We start from the raw sequence: 19560 nt of genomic DNA, 5'->3' as shown, positions 1-19560 counted from the left end.
ACACTATGCAGCATCAGCACTCATCTATACACCATCCCATCGCTCATTTGTCATCTCATTTGCAGATGCCATGTTTGCTGTGGGGCTGCACATAGTTTTCCACATACACTGAGTGTACAAAACATTAGGAACAATTGCTTTTTTCATGACAGTCTGACCAGGTGAATCCAGGTGAAAGCTATGATCCCTTATTGAGGTCACTTGTTAAATCCACTTCAATCAGTGTAGGTGAAGGGGAGGAGACAGGTTAAAGAAGGATTTTTAAGCCTTGAGACAATTGAGACATGGATTGTGTGTGTGCCATTCAGAGGGTGAATGGGCAAGACTAAATATTTAAGTGCCTTTGAACGGGGTATGATAGTAGGTGCCAGGCGCACCGGTTTGTGTCAAGAACAGCAACACTGCTGAGTTTTTCACGCTCAACAGTTTCCTGTGTGTATCAAGAATGGTTAACCACCCAGAGGACATTCAGCCAACTTGACACAACTGTGGAAGGAAGAATGCGGCAGTGTGAAGAGACATGTTTCCCAATCCTCCATGCTCTCTAGGCCATAGACCTTCAACCCTGGCTTGTCAGTCTCCGCCTTACATTAATGGCATCTGCTCCAGATCAGGCCCTGTTCCTTCCTGCCACACTAGTGGCCACAGGGCCAGACTGTCACAGATGTCATCCCAGAGGACATTCATTCTTCATCCCCTCAGAGAGTTCAGCCCCAGTCCTCAGAGAGGATGGAACCAGGGAAGCTCTTCCGTCTCTATTTAGCGGATGAGTGGATACATATCTGAGGCCTCGTTAACTGACGACGGCCATTTCCATTTCCAGCACTCCCAGTCGTAGAGCTCATTGGAAATGGATACTAATCAGTGTGAAGGAGGGAGAAGGAAGCACAATCAGATTAAATATGGAGGGGGGAAGGCATGAGATTTTCCCAGGGGACCACAGATGCTCACTGGTCTTTAATAAACATGATCATTAATGTTTCATCCCCATCAGTGGGGTAGAGGAACCCTAGTGGGCGATATTGATGAGAGCCACGCGCCAGATTAGAGCGAGCCACGGGAGGGGAGGCGATTTGAAGCACTCCACACAGGGTTAACTCATGAGCGCGACATTGGATTTCCTGCTTCATGTGAGCATAGGCGCTGAGATTGAGAGGGCAGATATGGCTTCAATTGATCGGATCAAAAGGCAGGCTTTTCTCTGAAGACGTCTACACACTGACCTTCAGGGTTCACAATCAGAGAGAGAGTGTTTTCTGTGGGCTCCATCCTTTTTGGAGTACTCAGCAAATAAAGGCTTTTCCTGTTTTAATCACTTGCACAACATGCAAAGATGCTATGACGTTTGACATACAAACTGGAATTGTGTATAAAGAATTTGATATTGCATTGGTAACCTCAATATACTGTATTTGTTTATGAATCAAATGACTCCGAGGATGTTGACGTTTTAAGAGTGTATGTTTATGAGTGAAGTCCCATTCCCATGAGGCAATCTGCTCTGCCCCTAATAAAGAAACGGAAAAACAAGCAGGCCTCCAGGGCTAATCACCAGTTGTGTGTTTTATGTGAACATAGTGAGGGGAAAGGGACAGCCTCTGACGGGGCTCACACAGCCATTCCCTAATGGAAACAATGAAATGTTATGCTCAGAGGGTGCTCAACCAGGTGGCATGTCCTGAGGCACTGTGTTAGTCAGCCAACTTAATAAACAGCGTTTACCGACTTTTCCTTCAAAACGACGCCAGACACACGTACGGAGGTCCTGTATGGATACAACACATGTTTTGTGTGTGTGTGTGGGACTGCGTGGGCTGACAGAAATGTCCAACTGTGGATCGTCAATCCCTCTCTGTCAGTTTTGCCATGCTACATTTCAAGTTTAGAAATTCCCAATTTCAAGCCTACTGTGCAGCTCTATCGAGCACTTGCTTGCTTACTCAGCATCTTCGCACCTCTCTCCATCCCTCCCTTCCCCCCCATCTTTCTCTCCTTCTCTCTCTCTGAGCAGGTTTAATAAGCTCCCTAGCTAGCCCCTGTGCCTTCAGTGAGATATGATTGTCCTCTCCTCTCTCTTCGAGATCAGGAGTGTTTAACTTGTTAACATTGTCTTCTTGACTGACATCACCTTCCTGCTCCTTTCCCGTAGTGCTTTGCTCTCCCCCCTTGAACTGGCTGAACTCTGGAAGGGGTGATGAACCTGAACTCTGAATCCTAACCCCGGCCTCTCCCTAATACCTCCCTGTCTATTTCAGACAAAGAACAGGATCACTGAGAGGTGGTTTACTAATGAGACTGACAGCCTAACTAGTGTTGGAGAAATCTGCCATCCCTGACAATGTCATCTCTCTGTGTCTGACTGGCATACAGAGGACAAGGTTGTATGCAAATAGCTGAGATTTAAGTGTTGACTGATATTTCCTCCATCTCACATTAGGGACGGATAGGGGTAATAGGGTTACCTACTGAGATACCATGCACAGAAACTGATAGAAGGCTTCCAGTAACAGTGAATGTGCATGTGTGTGTATGTGTAGAAGGGGTTTAAATTGTGGTGACTGAAATATTGACACTGCACCGACACACACTTGTATTAGTGTTCAGGCTGTGATAGCCGACATTACCATGTGAACTCCTGATAAGGAACCTCCTCATTCCGCAAACATCCAGGAGACTGGTCTGAAAACAGAGCCTTTCCCTGAGATTGTGCTGTCTTCCTGCTTCTGCCGTGAGCAAAATATATTATTTTATTGAACTTCCATTTTCCATTTCCCAAGAGTAGCTGAATACCTTTAGCACACTCAGAGCAAAAAAGAATGCTGCTCACATCACTCACTATGTACACTATACAGTGCATTCGGAAAGTATTCAGACCCCTTGACTTTTTATACATTGTTACGTTACAGCCTTATTCTAAAATAGATTAAATAAATAACATTCCTCATCAATCTACACACAATACCCCATAATGACAAAGTGAAAACAGGTTAATCAATTTTTGCAAATTACAAATAAAAAACAGAAATACCTTATTACATAAGTATTCAGACCCTTTGCTATGAGGCTCAGGTGCATCCTGTTTCCATTGATCATCCTTGAGATGTTTCTACAACTTTATTGGAGTCCACCTGTGGTAAATTAAATTGATTGGACATGATTTGGAAAGGCACACACCTGTCTATATAAGGTCCCACAGTTGACAGTGCATGTGAGAGCAAAAACCAAGCCATGAGGTCGAAGGAATTGTCCGTAGAGCTCCGAGACAGAATTGTGTCGAGGCACAGATCTGAGGAAGGGTACCAAAACATTTCTGCAGCATTGAAGGTCCCCAAGAACACAGTGGCCTCCATCATTCTTAAATGGAAGAAGTTTAGAAACAAGACTCTTCCTAGAGCTGGCCGCCCTGCCAAACTGAGCAATCGGGGGAGAAAGGCCTTGGTCAGGGAGGTGACCAAGAACCCGATGGTCGCTCTGACAGAGCTCCAGAGTTCTTCTGTGGAGATGGGAGAACATTCCAGAAGGACAACCATATCTGCAGCACTGCATTAATCAGGCCCTTATGGTAGTGGCCAGACGGAAGCCACTCCTCAGTAAAAGGCACATGGTAGCCCGCTTGGAGTTTGCCAAAAGGCACCTAAAGACTCTCAGACCATGAGAAACAAGATGAAACCAAGATTGAACTCTTTGGCCTGAATACCAAGCGTCACGTCTGGAAGAAACCTGCCACAATCCCTACGGTGAAGCATGGTGGTGGCAGCATCATGCTGTGGGGATGTTTTTCAGCGGCAGGGACTGGGAGACTAGTCAGGATCGAGGGAAAGATGAACGGAGCAAAGTACAGAGAGATCCTTGATGAAAACCTGCTCCAGAGCGCTCGGGTCCTCAGACTGGGACGAAGGCTCACCTTCCAACAGGACAGCGACCCTAAGCACACAGCCAAGAGAACGCAGGAGTGGCTTCGGGACAAGTCTCAATGTCCTTGAGTGGTTCAGCCAGAGCCCGGACTTGAACTCGATCTAACATCTCTGGAGAGACCAGAAAATAGCTGTGCAGCGGCGCTCCCCATCCAACCTGACAGAAGTTGAGATGACCTGCAGAGAAGAATGGAAGAAACTCCCCAAATACAGGTGTTCCAAGCTTGTAGCGTCATACCCAAGAATACGCAAGGCTGTAATGGCTGCCAAATGTGCTTCAACAAAGTACTGAGTAAAGGGTCTGAATACTTATGTAAATGTTATATTTAAGTTTATTTTCAATATATTTGCCAACATTTCTAAAAACCTGTTTTGCTTTGTCATTATGGGGTATTGTGTGTAGGTTGATGTAATGTAACAAAAGCTGTAACGTAACAAAATGTGGAAAAAGTCAAGGGGTCTGAATACTTTCCGAATGTACTGTATATACAAAAGTATGTGGACACCCCTTCAAATTAGTGGATTCGGCCATTTCAGCCACACCGTTGCTGACAGGTGTATAAAATCAAGCACACAGACATGCAATCTCCATAGACAAACATTGGCAGTAGAATGGCCTTACTGAACAGCTCAGTGACTTTCAACGTGGCACTGTCATAGGATGACACCTTTCCAACAAGTCAGTTCGTCAAATTTCTGCCCTGCTAGAGCTGCCCCGGTCAACTGTAAGTACTGTTATTGTGAAGTGGAAACGTCTAGGAGCAACAACGGCTCAGCCGCGAAGTGGTAGGCCACACAAGCTCACAGAACAGGACCGCCGACTGCTGAAGCTCGTAGCGCGTAAAAATCTCCTGTCCTCGGTTGCAACACTCACTACCGAGTTACAAACTGCCTCTGGAAGCAATGTAAGCACAATAACTGTATGTCGGGTTTCCATGACCGAGCAGCCAACACAAGCCTAAGATCACCATGCGCAATGCCAAGCGTCGGCTGGAGTGGTGTAAAGCTCGCCGCCATTGGACTCTGGAGCAGTGGAAACGCATTCTCTGGATGGATGAATCATGCTTCACCATCTGTCAGTCCGATGGACAAATCTGGGTTTGGTGGATGCCAGGAGAACGATTCCTGCCTCAATGCATAGTGCCAACTGTAAAGTTTGGTGGAGGAGGAATAATGGTCTGGGGCTGTTTTTCATGGTTCGGGCTAGGCCCCTTAGTTCCAGTGAAGGGAAATGTTAACGCTACAGCATAAAATGAAATTCTAGACAATTCTGTGCTTCCAACTTTGTGACAATTTGGGGAAGGCCCTTTTCTGTTTCAGCATGACAATGACCCTGTGCAGAAAGCGAGGTCCATACAGAAATGGTTTGTCGAGATCGGTGTGGAAGAACTTGACTGGCCTGCACAGAGCCCTGACCTCAAGCCCATCGAACACATTTGGGATGAATTGGAACGCCAACTGCGAGCCAGGCCTAATTGCCCAACATCAGTGCCTGACCTCACTAATGCTCTTGTGGCTGAATGGAAGCAAGTCCCCGCAGCAATGTTCCAACATCTAGTGGAAAGCCTTCCCAGAAGAGTGGAGGCTGTTATAGCAGCAAAGGGGGGACCAACTCCATATTAATGGCCATGATTTTGGAATGAGATGTTCGACGACCAGATTTCCAGTCCACATACTTTTGGTAATGTAGTGTACTTCTGAATGTAACTAGATTCTATACCCATACTAATTGCATAAGATCAGTGTTCTCCACCCACTGAACTCAAAAATCACACTCCTTGGTATGTTAATTTGCCAGCCCAGATATTGTGGTAGGTGTTAACCTTTGACTGGTCTTGAACTCTGAGTGAGGTGAGGTGCGGACAGCTCTGTGGGCCGTGAAGAGGGGAGCTAGCCAGCCGGCTGTGTGTGATAAGCGAGACCCTGGCCAAGTCCTCCTGAAGGCAGCTGAGTTATACAGAGTCCCATAGAGGGAATAATTACTATGCCAGCCTTGGAGCTCAGATAGTGATTCCACCGACCGACTGACCGACTGCACGCACCTCAGTGGACTCCTCATCTACTCGCTCTCCCTCCCTCTCTGATACACTGCCCTGTGCAGCTGAGGCAGGATAGGAATGCAGTGAGCAGCTACAGAGATACAGGCTGATTTAAGTAAGGACTGCCTGGGTGTCTAATCAATGGCTTTGATTCATTAAGAATAGAGCAGTCCAAAATCAGCATATAGGACAAGTACCAGACTTAAGTGTCTTGCTTTCCTTTGTCCCATTCTCTTTTCCTAACTGATCTGAAAAGTTAAAAGAGAATATGCATCAGAGATCCCTAGTAAATATGCTCTAACAACTTCCATGCCTTGCGGTACCATATTTCAAAGCAGGTTTTGTGTAGAGAACGCCTCTGTGTCCTACAGTATGGAGACTATTAAACCGTGACAAGCTGTGTAAGAGGTGAGCACAGCAAATGTTCAGCTTTGTCTGTTGCACACGACTCACGACTGAAGAACAAAGCCACATACTGGTAGATCTGTGACTGCAGTAGCCCACACTGACCCCTAATGGACAACTAGTGCACCTACACTGTCTTCTATACTACATTAATAGAAACTGGGTTCTCGATCCAGGGTCCACATACTGCAAGCGCATACTCCTGTACTGTAGGCATCACATGCTCATTAGTACAAAGAAAACAGAAAACATTTGATTTGTAGATTTCTGGAACAGAGGGGGAAAAAAAACATTTTACATTTGAGTAATTTAGCAGACGCTCTTATCCATTTATATTTTAGTCATTTAGCAGATGCTCTTATCCAGAGCGACTTACAGTTAGTGAGTGCATACATTTTTCATACTGGCCCCCCGTGGGAATCGAACCCACAACCATGCCGTTGCAAGCGCCATGCTCTACCAACTGAGCTACACGGGACCAATTGTGAATAGATTGTGAAGAGATAAGGTGATTCCACCTCATGCCATAGTAAAACTATTTTTACAAGACAAAACTACCTACTGCAGTCTGTGAACCAAAGACTAATGAAGTTCCCCACAATAGGGAACTTCTCTGCCTCAGACTTATGACATTAGACCACAGACTACCCCATCAGATAATCATCTCCACCTGGGCACCAGCTAGAGAATGAATTAGTTCTGTTCCTGTTCCACTCCTATTAATTCTGATGCCAGCCTATGCTATGCCCCTCTGGGACTGTGTGGCATGAACCCACTTGGCATAGACCCTAACATCCTGGCTGGTTGGCACATCATAGGATTCCAGTAAAATGAGCTGAGTCTATGGCTCTGCCCTGGGCAGAAACAGGCTCCAACATACTGTAGCGATGGTAATCAATGACTAGGACTGTCTAATGCTTAAGCTAGCATGGAACCGTGTAACCACGCTCACACCTTCCCACGCTACATTCTTATTTACAGACACCATGCTGATCTCCCTTCCACCCTCGTCTAGGGTGAAGATAGAGCGCTTGATCACATGGTAAAAGGCTTGGGTAATGCTCTTATAAGAAACAGTAAATCATTGTCACCTTAGCCTGTGTTGATTATACTACAGAAGAATACAACAAAACATCTTAGCTCACTATGTTTGCGATGACCTTCAAGGGCTGTGTTTTGTCAGGCAATCTGTGAATACCAGTGATTCCAGAGGTACACTGAAACAGAATTCCATTAGCAGGGCTGCTAACTGCTAATACTGTGAGAGCGTGAGTTCCCATGGATATTAGGCTTTTATTGCAGTGTGAGGGAGGGCTGGCTGGCTGGCTGGCTCTGTGTGTGTGTGTGTGTGTGTGTTTGTATGAGTGGGCATGCATGTGTGTGTATATGAGTGTCTGTGTGTATTACCGAGTGTGTGTGTGTGTGTGCACTGCAGCCTCCTCTCCTCCACCCCTGAGGCCAGATGGAGGCTTACTGAGTTTCAGCCTGCCCGTCTCCTGCTGGGAGGTAAGCACTGAGCTGACCTGCCTGCCTGGAAGGATACACTAGGTGGGAGGAAGGATGCAGACGAATCTGTACATATTTCATCTTTGCACTCAGGTGCAAGCCTCTTGAATGAGATGACAAGCCCAGGTAATGACTCCATAATTAATCTGTATTGACTGACTCAGTCTGTCTGAGGTAGAAAAACTACTGTAGTGGGTTGCAACGCAGGATGCTGCATCGAGCTACACTGAGTTGCTCGATGCAGCTGTGAGTTGCAATTTCACATTGCTGTTATACTAGACCTTTATCTCAGCAATAACATATAATAACTAGCCCCAGGAATATATGGGACACCTTTGAGGTATCTGATTAGCACTACAAGCTAAATATAGTTGATAAAGGATGTTGTTTCGTGCTGTTAAACAGGCCCAAATGCACAGGGGGAGGAGATGTGCTGACTAAGCACTTCCCCCAGCCTTTTCTGGCAGTGCAGTGGGGGCGGCCAGAGTAACAAATCAAATCAAATCAAATGTCACATGCGCCAAATACAACTGGTGTAGACTTTACCGTGAAATGCATGCTTAGGAGCCCTTCCCAATGATGCAGAGTTTAAAAATAATAATACAAATTAAATAGTAACATGAGGAATAAAATTAAAGCTATATACAGGGAGTATCAGTACAATGTGCAGAGGTACGAGGTATTTGAGCTAGAAACAGTGCATTTGGAAAGTATTCAGACCCCTTGACTTTTTCCACATTGTTAAGTTACAGCCTTATTCTAAAATTGATACATTTTAGTTTTTTTCTCATCAATATACAAACAATACCCCATAATGAGAAAGTAAAAACAGGTTTTTAGATATTTTTGCAAAAAAAAAGTTAAGTATTAAGTATTCAGACCTTTTACTCAGTACTTTGTTGAAGCACCATTGGCAGCGATTACAGCCTTGAGTCTTCTTGGGTATGACGCTACAAGCTTGGCACACCTGTACTTGGGGAGTTTCTCCCATTCTTCTCTGCAGATCCTCTCAACCTCATGTTTGATGGGGAGTGTCGCTGCACAGCTGTTTTCAGGTCTCTCCAGAGATGTTAGATCGGGTTCAAGTCCGGGCTCTGGCTGAACCACTCAAGGACATTCAGAGACTTGTCCCGAAGCCACTCCTGCATTCTCTTGGCTATGTGCTTAGGGTCATTGTCCTGTTGAAGGTGAACCTTCGCCCCAGTCTGAGGTCCTGAGCGCTCTGGTGCAGGTTTTCATCAAGGATCTCTCTGTACTTTGCTCCGTTCATTATTGCCTCGATCCTGACTGGTCTCCCAGTCCCTGCCGCTGAAAAACATCCCCACAGCATGATGCTGCCAACACCATGCTTCACCGTAGGGATGGTGCCAGGTTTCCTCCAGACGTGACGCTTGGCATTCAGGCCAAAGAGTTCAATCTTAGTTTAATCAGACCACAGAATCTTGTTTCTCATTGTCTGAGAGTACTTTAGGTGCCTTTTGGCAAACTCCAAGCAGGCTGTCATGTGCCTTTTACTGAGGAGTGGCTTCCGTCTGGCCACTCTACCATAAAGGCCTGATTGGTGGATTGCTGCAGAGATGGTTGTCCTTCTGGAAGGTTCTCCCATCTCCACAGAGGAACTCTGGAGCTCTGTCAGAGTGACCATCGGGTTCTTGGTCACCTCCCTGACCAAGGCCCTTCTCCCCCGATTGCTCAGTTTGGCCAGGAGGCCAGCTCTAGGAAGAGTCTTGGTGGTTCCAAACTTCTTCCAATTAAGAATGATGGAGGCCACTGTGTTCTTGGGGACCTTCAATACTGCAGAAATCTTTTGGTACCCTTCACCAGATCACAATCCTGTCTCTGAGCTCTACGGACAATTCCTTCGACCTCATGGCTTGGTTTTTGCTCTGACATGCACTGTCAACTGTGGGACCTTATATAAACAGGTGTGTGCCTTTCCAAATCATGTCCAATCAATTAAATGTACCACAGGTGGACTCCAATCAAATTGTAGAAACATCTCTAGGATGATCAATGGAAACAGGATGCACCTGAGCTCAATTTCGAGGTCTCATAGCAGGTATTTCTGTTTTTAATTTTAAATACATTTGCAAAAATATGTAAAAACCTGTTTTCGCTTTGTCATTACGGAGTATTGTGTGTAGATTGATGAGGGAAAACAATTATTTAATCAGTTTTAGAATAAGGCAGTAACGTAACAAAATTTGGAAAAAGTCAAGGGGTCTGAATATTTTCCAAATGCACCATATGTGTTTCTGTTGTGTCGATATATATGCGTGTGTGTGCGTGTGTACTGTATGTGGGTTTTGTTTGGGAGTGTCAATGTAGTGTGTGTGAGTGAGTCTGTATATGATGTGTATATATAGTCTAGTGACTGTGCATAGGGTCAGTGCAAGATAGTCAGTGCAAATAGTTTGGGTACCATTAATAGACTATTAGCAGTCTTATGACTTAGGGGTAGAAGCTGTCTCGGAGCCTGTTGGTCCAAGAGTAGATGCGCCGGTAACGTTTGCTGGATGGTAGCAGAGTGGACAGTCTATGGCTTGGGTGGCTGGAGTCTTTGGCAATTTTTCGGGCCTTCCTCTGACACCGCCTGATAAAGAGGTCCTGGATGGCAGGGGACTCGACCACCGTCTGTAGTGCTTTGCGGTCAAGGGCGGTGCATTTACCATACCAAGCGGTGATGCAGCCAGTCAAGATGCTCTCGATGGTACAGGTGTACAATTTTTTGATGATCCGAGGGCCCATGACAAATCTTTTCAGCCTCCTGAGGGGGAAGAGGCTCCGACTGTGCGGGTGTGTGTGGACCATGTTAAGTCCATAGTGATGTGGACTCCAAGGAACTTGAAGCTCTCAACGCGCTCCACAACAGCCCCGTCAATGTGGATGAGGGCGTGCTCTCCCCTCTTTCTCCTTTAGTCCACTATCAGATCCTTGGTCTTACTGACGTTGAGGGAGTTGTTGTTGTCCTGGCACCACACTGCTAAGTCTGACCTCATCCCTGTAGGGTGTCTCATCGCCGTCAGTGATCAGGCCTACCATCATCGTGACATCAGCAAACTTGGTGTTGGAGTCGTGCGTGGCCACACAGTGGTGTGTGAACAGGGAGTACAGGAGGGGACTAAGCACACACCCCTGAGGGGCCCCCATGTTGAGGGTCATCGTGGCGAAGGTGTTGTTGCCTACCCTCACCACCTGGGGCCGGCCCGTCAGGAAGTCCAGGATCCAGTTGCAGAGGGAGGAGTTCAGTCCCAGGGTCCCTAGCTTGGTGATGAGCTTCGAGGGGACTATGGTGTTGAACGCTGAACTGTATTCTATGAACGGCATTCTCACATAGTTATTTATCCTCTTGTCCAGGTGGGAGAGGGCAGCGTGAAGCGCAATTGAGATTGCATCATCTGTGGATCTGTTGGGGAGGTATGGGAATTGGAGTGGGTCCAAGGTGTCTGGGATGATGATGTTGATGTGTGTCATGACCAGCCTTTCAAAGCACTTCATAATTACAGATATGAGTGCTACAGGGCGATAGTCATTTAGGCAGGTTACCTTGGAACTCTTGGGAACAGGGACAATAGTGGTCAGCTCGAAACATGTTGCGATTACAGACTGGGACAAGGAGATTGAAAATGTCAGTGAAGACACAGCTGGTCTGCGCATGCTTTGAGAACGCGCCCTGGTATTCCGGCCTTGTGATTAACCTGTTTAAACGTTTTGCTTACACCGGCCACAGAGAGCGAGATCACACAGTCATCCGGAAAAATGGGGGCTTTCACGCAAGGCACACTGTTATATTCCTTGAAGCAACCATACAAGGCATTTAGTTCGTTTGGGAGTTCTGCATCGCAGGGAAACTCACGGCTGGGTTTCTCTTTGCAAACCGTTATCGTCTGCAAGCCCTGCCACATACGATGAGTGTCGGAGCCGGTGTAATAGGATTCCACCTTCCTCTTATATTGCTTTTTTTCATGTTTAATGTGTTGGAGGTCGTAGCGGGATTTTATTGTATGCGTTCATGTCCCGTTCCCTGTAAGCGGTAGCTCTAGCCTTTAGCAAGGCGTTGACATAGCCTGTAATCCATGTTTTTTTGATTGGATACGTTCTTATAGTCACTGTGGGGACGACATCGTCTATGCACTTATTGATGAAGCCCTTATTGACCAATTATTGTGGTAAACTCCTCAACGCTATCGCGTGTATCCCAGACATATCCCAGTCTGTACTAGCAAAACAGTCTTATAGCCTCGCGTCTACTTCATCCGACCCCTTTCGTATTGAGCACATCACTGGTACTTCTTCCTGTTTGAGCTTTTGTTTGTAAACAGGAAGCAGGAAAATAGAGTCATGGTCAGATTTGCCAAGGTCAGATTTGCCAAAGGAAGGAGGAGGGAGGGCCTTCTATGCATTTCTGTGGGTAGAATAAAAGTGGTCTAGAGTTTTATTGCCCCTGGTGGCGCAGGACACCTGTTGGTAGAAGTGAGGTAGGACAGTTAAGTCTCCCCGCATTAATAATAATATAATAATTAAAGTCTCCGCCCACCAGAAACGCTTCCTCTGTTTGTTTAGTGCCGGAGTGGTGTTGGCTTGTGGAGGGACGTAGACAGCCATGATAATTACAGATGAGAACTCTTGGTAGATAAAAGGGTCTGCAGCTTACCATGAGGTATTATATATCAGGTGAGCATCAAGCTTGAGATTTCCTTCACACTTGAAGCAGCACACCAGTTATTTATGAAAAAAACACACTTCGACTTCCCCATTGCCACCGTCCGATCCTTCCGCTGCATGGAGAATCCACTGAGTACTACGTGCATAGCGTCATCATCCAGTCACATTTCAGAAAGACATATTGCTGTTTTTCAAGTCTCTCTGATAGGAGACTCTCGAACTAAGCTCATCCATCTTATTCTCGAGTGACTGGACATTTGCCAATAGAACGGAGGGGAGCGCCGTTCGGTTTGCTCTTCTCCTCAATCTCACCAGGACTCCACCTCGTCTCCGCCTGCAGCATTTTAGTAGCCCATTGAACTAAGGAATAAGGTCCAGTATGAACAGTGGAACAGCTGAGTTGGAGTTGAAGTTGTATTTGAAGTCGAGATTAGTAACTGTCGATCTGATGTCCAGAAGTGCTTGTGGTCATATGTGATAATTGTATGAACTTTCTGTACAAAAAAAGTAAAGACAAATGCAATACAAGTCACTAAATAGCAATGTTGGGTTGGTAAGCTGCGTGTGTGCGCGCAGTAGCCACAAGACTGCCGCCTGCAGAAATATCAGCCCACAGAGAAAAGTATGAGATTTAACTTTCTAGAGCAGTGGTCACCAACCGGTCGATCGCAATCGACTGGTCAATCCCCAAGGCATTCCCAGTCGATCGACAAACATTTATGTAAAAAACCCAAAGATAAAGCCTTCTTTAGGTTCTTTTTATTTATTTGTCTCGGGCTGTTGGCGGTAGCTGCACCCGATTCAGCTGCCTTGCGCGTCAGGTAGGCGAACTGTTGCCATTTTGAACCCCTTCATATGTCTGAAGGTACAAACTCTTGACTTCCCGGCGGGCCCAGAGAGCAAATCAAGTGCACTATAGGCCTACCGCTGGCCAATCGGATGGCTCAGATGACCGTGTCTGCAGTAACGTAGCAGGCATAAAAGAAAGCTACAGCAAAGTTGATACTGTGAGATTTCAAAATGTTTAAAACCATGACTAGAGAGAGCCTGTCAAAGAATACAGCAAAGAAATGCTGTTTTTATGAATGAGTTCATGTTTAAGTTCTTACTCAGCACGTCAACACTTCGTATTCAACATAAAATGCACGTTCTTCCTATTTCCACTCAGCGCTACAAGCATTGCAGCAGTAATGAACGAGTAGGAAAGGGTATCTATAGGCTTGCGTTTCTGTGATTATTAGCGTCTTGAGTATTTTTTTATATCGAGGAATATTTCACTTTCTCTGTTCGTAGGAGTAACAACATGAATTTGTGCATGAGGCAGATATAATGCGGTGCGACTCGAGTTTTGCCATCAGCTGGAAGACGGTGTCTGTTTTTGGTCAGTGTCAGTGGAGGAAAGGGAGAGCGGAGGGATGTTGAGAGGCGGACCCTCAGTCTGTTGCTCTCTCCCTCCGCTGAGACTGACCATCAGATGCAGGCACCATCAGCCCAGTAAAATACAAATAAAAAGCAAATGATTTAAATGTATGCTCACTCAGCTGTGCTTCACTAGTAATACAACAACGGATCTATTAACGGTGTGATCATATAGCATAACTTGAAATATAATTTTTCAAAATGGCCCGAACAACAATGCATTGGCAGGGCAATTCAAGCAATGCCAAAATGTGGTGATAATGTATTGGGTCTATAGCTTACTGCACAAACCTCATTGCTACAGTACTGTTTTTAAATTAGTTAGTGTTGCATAGGCTTATGTTTTTTAAGTAATGTTAAAAAAAAACTGAGCGGTAGATCTCGGCTTGCGAGAGCTGCATGTAGCCACATGTGCACATTTTGTTCATATCCTTTGCTAGTTAGTGAGTTATTAGCCCAGTTATAGATCATTTGTAGTCAGCAATAGGGGACTGATTGCTTCCTATAAGAGCACAAAAAGTATACATTTCTAGACATCTTTGAAACGCGAGTCAGGTAGAGAGCTTTTTTTTTTTTTGTCTTGAAGGGGCAGTGTTCTATTTTGAGACAGGCTTGAATAAGCTAAGTAGCCAATAGGCAGAGTGTAGCATAATTTATCTGATTCTCTGTAATAATGGTATGGGAATAATCATGCATTTTATTTTGTAAAGTGGTTTCTTGCATCAAACAACACAACAACATTTTCAATCACCTCCTTGTCTGAAGGACAAGTGGATAAACAGGTTAATGTCAAGCCCTGCATGTTTTTTTCAAAAGTCTCATGGAATGTAGGCCTACATTGAACACCACACATTGGCTGTTACTGTAGGCTGAATGATAGAAAAGCTATTTCCATATTAAAATGTTATGGGATGGATTTTCTCCATTGTTTTTGATGGTAGGCCATTCTGGTAGGCCTACATTATGATCAAATAGCCACAGTAGACTTCATGGCCACTGTTAAAACTAACTTAAAGCGGGTACAGCCTCAGTGTTCACATTCATGCGCGCTGGAAGTTGCACAGAATTTTCACAACGTTGAAGTTCGTGCTCAGCAGACCTGAAATTTGCTCAGTGCTGAAATTTTTTTGAGGGAACATTGGTTGGAACTCTTCTCCATTGGCGCCATCCTTATTATACCTCCCCTAATCCCTCGTGCTCTCTATCCCTCCCTGTCTTCGTTCTGCTCTGCGTGCGTATGGTTAAGGCCAACACCAGATGGCTGGTTTATGCGTATCTTCAGATAACTTTGTCGGGACTCATCCTCTGCCATGTCAATATAAACTTTATGCATTATGTACTGTAGCTAGTGTGGAACAGTGTGAGTGGTAGGTCAGTATATTGCCTCACTGCTGAAACGTGACAGTACTGAGACACTTTTATCGATGTAGGTATGATGTAGACCAGGGTTACCCAACTGGCGGTTTTTATTTCATTTTTTATTGTTGAACATAGAAGACTGTAAAAACACCAGCAAATCAGCTCCAAGTGATTTTAATTTTTGAAATCTGTTCCACGTATTCCCACACATAATAGAGAGGTATATGTGATCGTATACAAATGTAAGCAAGGTTAGAAATTATTATGTTTTAGTCAAATATATCTGGTTTGGGCTTCTTGCAGTCTACAAATTATTTGTAATTATGTTCCGGCCCCCCTGACCATCCACTCAAGAAAATAAAAAAATCCCCTTGGCTGAATCTAGTTGATGATCCCTGATGTAAACTGTAGAATTGACCGTGGCATATTTCTGCCAAGTTTCATACGATACGGAATAAAAGTCAAACTCTTAGTAAGGTCCTTGATTGGGCCTTTTAAATTTCAAATGTCAGCCATGAAAACATGTGGAATGCTGTCTTCTGTGTTCAAACTGTCCAGCCTGATCTATAGTCCAGAGAGGCCAAGCCAGGGGGTGTAATGGTATGTGGAACGAGGACCCTGGTCCCTAATCTACCCAGATTTGGATTTACGACAAAAAAAAATGCTGATTTACCTTCAACTTTATTAAACTCTTATAACATTTGCTTGTCTGAGAGAACTTCAGACTATTGAACCTGTCCTGATCGTATAGTGTCTCAACAGAAATGTACTGAAGAAGTATGACGTGAACAAGACAAAGGAGAATAAATGGCTACAGGCCGGCATGCACACAACGATGGAGTAAACAGACTACCGTAGTTGGTTCCCCCTACACATAGGCTAAGGGCTGTATAGGCTGCCCAGCTATGATCACACAGACAAAGGAGATCAGTGTCTGTGTTGACAGCTTGCTGGACAGACTGCTGTCTCTCTGAGGGGTTGTACAGTCTCAGGGAAATCAAAGCAGCACTTTGAAGATAGTGTGGTGTATTTGGTGGCATTACGCTGAACAATAATCAAAACAAGAAGGCACAATCTGATCCCAAATAGTCACCCACCCAACAAAAGCATAGCGAAGTACAGAGTGAGCAGAAACTAACATAACAAATGAATCCATGGTCGCAAACAAACTAAAGAGCGGTTTAGATAGACTAGATTGATGTCAAAGTACAGGCACTTTAACATCCTGCCTGACTTAATGGGGTACGACAACATCAAGTCAATGGCCTAACTACTGCAGTGACACAGCTGTTTGTATGTGACACCACCACAAAAAGCATATAGTCTGTAAAACATTACTCCACTGGTCCTGGGTCAGAAAATACAGTCCTAAAGCATTTGTTAACAAACAAAGCACGTTTATTTCAAACTAAAACAGAATGCACCCAACATCCATCCATCTTTTTTTTTTTTTATATATCTCTGGCTTACTTTGTCCTTTGAATCACTGCATTATGATGAGCAAATCACAGACATTTATTTTGGGGATAACACAGGTCATGTTTTTCATCTTTTAGGATGTTCTTACTGTACGTAGGCTATATTCTGCCTATAGACAAGAAGCATATAGGACACCATAAAGGCATTCATTTAAAACTTTGCTGCAGCATATTTTAAAAGAAGAGACAAAACAGGCCAGCGACTGCAGTTTTCAAGTATTCCGTAATCTGGATTCAATCCATTGGAAACAGCCAGGATCCTTACACTCTTCCATAGGAAGGTCAAAGCAATTTTTGCTCATTTACAATTCAAACATTTTGGCAAGCAATTTTCATTAAAAATTCACCCAGCTTCAAATCGTGGGGTGGCATTACAACTAAAAAAAGAAACAAATAAAAGAATGAAAAACATAAATCACCTACCATTTAATCAGCTAGCGAGCCATCTATTGAAGTACACCGTTATGTGAGAAATAAAATCAGTTGTTAGGTCATCAGACAATATTATGCACATTACTACCCAGGGTCCTGTGGGTGGCTGACATGACTACAGAGAAGAGACAACTTTACAAAATGATCTTTACCTACTGAGTGATGATTGTCCCCTCAGTGTCTGTTTGCTCTACCACTGGCTGTTTCTCAGCTTCCTCCATCGGCTCACTCAGTCCATTGTCCTTAGGGGAGGAGGAAAAGGAGGAGGAGGCATGTTGTGGTGGTTGCTGCACGTCCAGGGGCTCCGGCAGGCGTTGGGGTTCCTCAGGACTGTGTGTGAGGACCGGTGACATTGAGAGGGGGGCAGGAGTGGGGGAGAGGGTAGGGGTGGGCTCAGCCACTATGTCAGTGTCCATCCTCGACCCCGTCCCATAGACCCACTGAGATGGAGGTTCCTCTATGGGTTCAGGCTCTTCCATTGGTTCCTCCTGGGGTTTCTCTGGCTTGTTGGCCCAAAGGGGTTTCACTCTGGCTGTGTCAGTGATCTCCTCAAGGGTGCAGGGGGGCCTGTGGGGACAGGGCCTGGTGTGGCGACTGTGCCCAGGGTGGGGACAGGGCTTGGAGTGGGGACAGGGCCTGGGGTGGGGACTGTGCCCGTGGTGGGGATAGGGCCTGGGGTGGCGACTGTGCCCGTGGTGGGGACAGGGCCTGGGGTGGCGACTGTGCAGGGGGCGGCGATTGGGCCTGAGGGGAAGCCAGGTTTTGGGGTGATGACTGGTTCTGAGGAGAGGATTGGGTCTGGGGTGAGGACTCAGACTTGGGGGTAGCATGGGTCTGGGTAGAGGACTGGGACTCTGCCTGGGGCTCAGGACCAGGGATGGCTTCATTCTTGGCTTGAGTTGGAGACTGGGATGGGGCTTGAAGGGACTTGGTTGGGGCTTGAGATGTTGACCGAGTTAGGAGGGTTGGAGTTTGAAGCAGACCCGGTTTAGTTAGGAGTCCAGGTTTAGGTTGAAGCCTGGACTGTAGTTGCAGCAGGGCCTGAGGTTTGCCATGGGTCAGGGAGAGGGTTGGGGTCAGGGAGGGAGTAGGAAGTAGGGGTTGTGGTAGAGGGAGAAGAGGTGTCCAGGCTCCACGCTTGTTACGGTCCCGCTCACGTTCCTTCTCCCTCTCCTTTTCACGCTCTCTCTCCCGGTCGCACTCCTGCTCTCGTTCACGGTTGCCACGCTCACGGCCATGGTCCCTTTCTCGCTCCCGGTCCCTCTCTCTCTCCCGGTCTTTCTCGCGGCTATCTCTCTCACGGCGGTTGCCGTTCATCTCCTTCCTGAAGTCAAATTCCCTGTCGTCCCTCTCCCGTTGCTGCCTGTCCCAAGGGTGCCTGCGTTCATCCAAGTCCTGGGGCATGTCAGCATCAGCGAACGGTGCTGCAGCATTAGCTCCACCACGACTCCACGCCGGGCCCCCTCCAACACCCCCGCCACCAGGACCAACAGCACCTACTCCTCCTGCCCCTCCTGCTGCCCCAGAGCGGTTCTGGTTCTCAAATCGGTTGGGGAAGTTCTGCCCCTGGTTGGAGCCAGGGCGCTCCTCCTGGAAGCCCTTGGAGACCCCGGCCGGTGAGCCCCGCATTTCACGCTCATCAAAGTCCCCTCTAGGTGGCCCCCAGCGACTCTGGGTCTGGGGGGTGAAGCCGGCGAGGGCCTGAAGCCGCCCTACCACGCTGTCTCTAGCTGGCTCCCTCACTGGGGTCTGGAGCAGGGCGGGCCTGCCTCCTCCTCCGCCCATACCCCCACCACCAGCTCCCCCACCACGTCCACCTCCACCCATGGACTCTCTGTGCTCCGGGGGAGGTGTCCTCAGCAGGCCCGTGCTCTGCTTCTCCTGGGGCGGGGGGAAGCGGTAGTCTTGGTCCCCCCCCTGCTGGCTGTCGTCTGCCCCAGAGGAAGGCTCGTCCTCCGCCTTAGACATGCTTTCGTTTGGGGGGTTGGGTCCCCGGTTGAAGGCCCCCTCGGCCCTGTTGAAGTGGTCCATCTGGGAGGCCGCTCTGGCGCGGGCCTGTGCATGGAGGGAGGCGTCCAGGAGGCTCTGTTGGGACAGGCCCTGCTGCATCAGGAGGGGGAAGCGGGCCCCGGCTCCCTGGAGCATACTAGGCCGGAGGTCCAGTGGCATCAGCCCAGGCATCCTCTGGCCAGGCAGGCCCTGCTGGTGCAGGGGGTGGGTGAGGGAGGCTGAGGGGTGCATCCCCAGAAGACCCATACGACGACTCATTGCATTTTGCATACCTAGAGAGAAGAGGAACACAAAAAGTGTAACGGCAAAAAACAGGTCTTAGCAGCAAAGTCT

General features: G+C 46.7%; 2 protein-coding genes across 5 annotated transcripts in view; both read right to left on the bottom strand.

The window, feature by feature from the left end:
• The window catches only part of LOC121539161 (rho guanine nucleotide exchange factor TIAM2-like), a 132013-nt gene extending 114561 nt beyond the window's left edge, over nucleotides 1-17452 (bottom strand). Inside the window, exon 1 of one of the 2 annotated variants that reach the window (XM_045207517.1) lies at nucleotides 17370-17452. The gene's annotated coding sequence lies outside the window, so the exon portion shown is untranslated. The remainder of the gene's footprint in view (nucleotides 1-17369) is intronic. The other variant, XM_045207518.1, reaches the window with a different exon arrangement.
• Nucleotides 15973-19560, bottom strand: part of LOC121539162 (SR-related and CTD-associated factor 8) — a 52081-nt gene continuing 48493 nt past the window's right edge. For all 3 annotated transcript variants that reach the window (XM_041847460.2, XM_041847461.2, XM_041847462.2), the window contains exon 20: nucleotides 15973-19499. In XM_041847460.2, coding sequence (XP_041703394.2) covers nucleotides 17767-19499 — 1733 coding nt within the window. In that variant the 3' untranslated portion in view covers nucleotides 15973-17766. The remainder of the gene's footprint in view (nucleotides 19500-19560) is intronic.

Source organism: Coregonus clupeaformis, chromosome 25, assembly GCF_020615455.1.
Source record: "Coregonus clupeaformis isolate EN_2021a chromosome 25, ASM2061545v1, whole genome shotgun sequence".
Taxonomy (NCBI): Eukaryota; Metazoa; Chordata; class Actinopteri; order Salmoniformes; family Salmonidae; genus Coregonus; species Coregonus clupeaformis.
The sequence above is the reverse complement of the archived record's forward strand: the minus strand, read 5'-3'. Positions and strand labels throughout refer to the sequence as shown.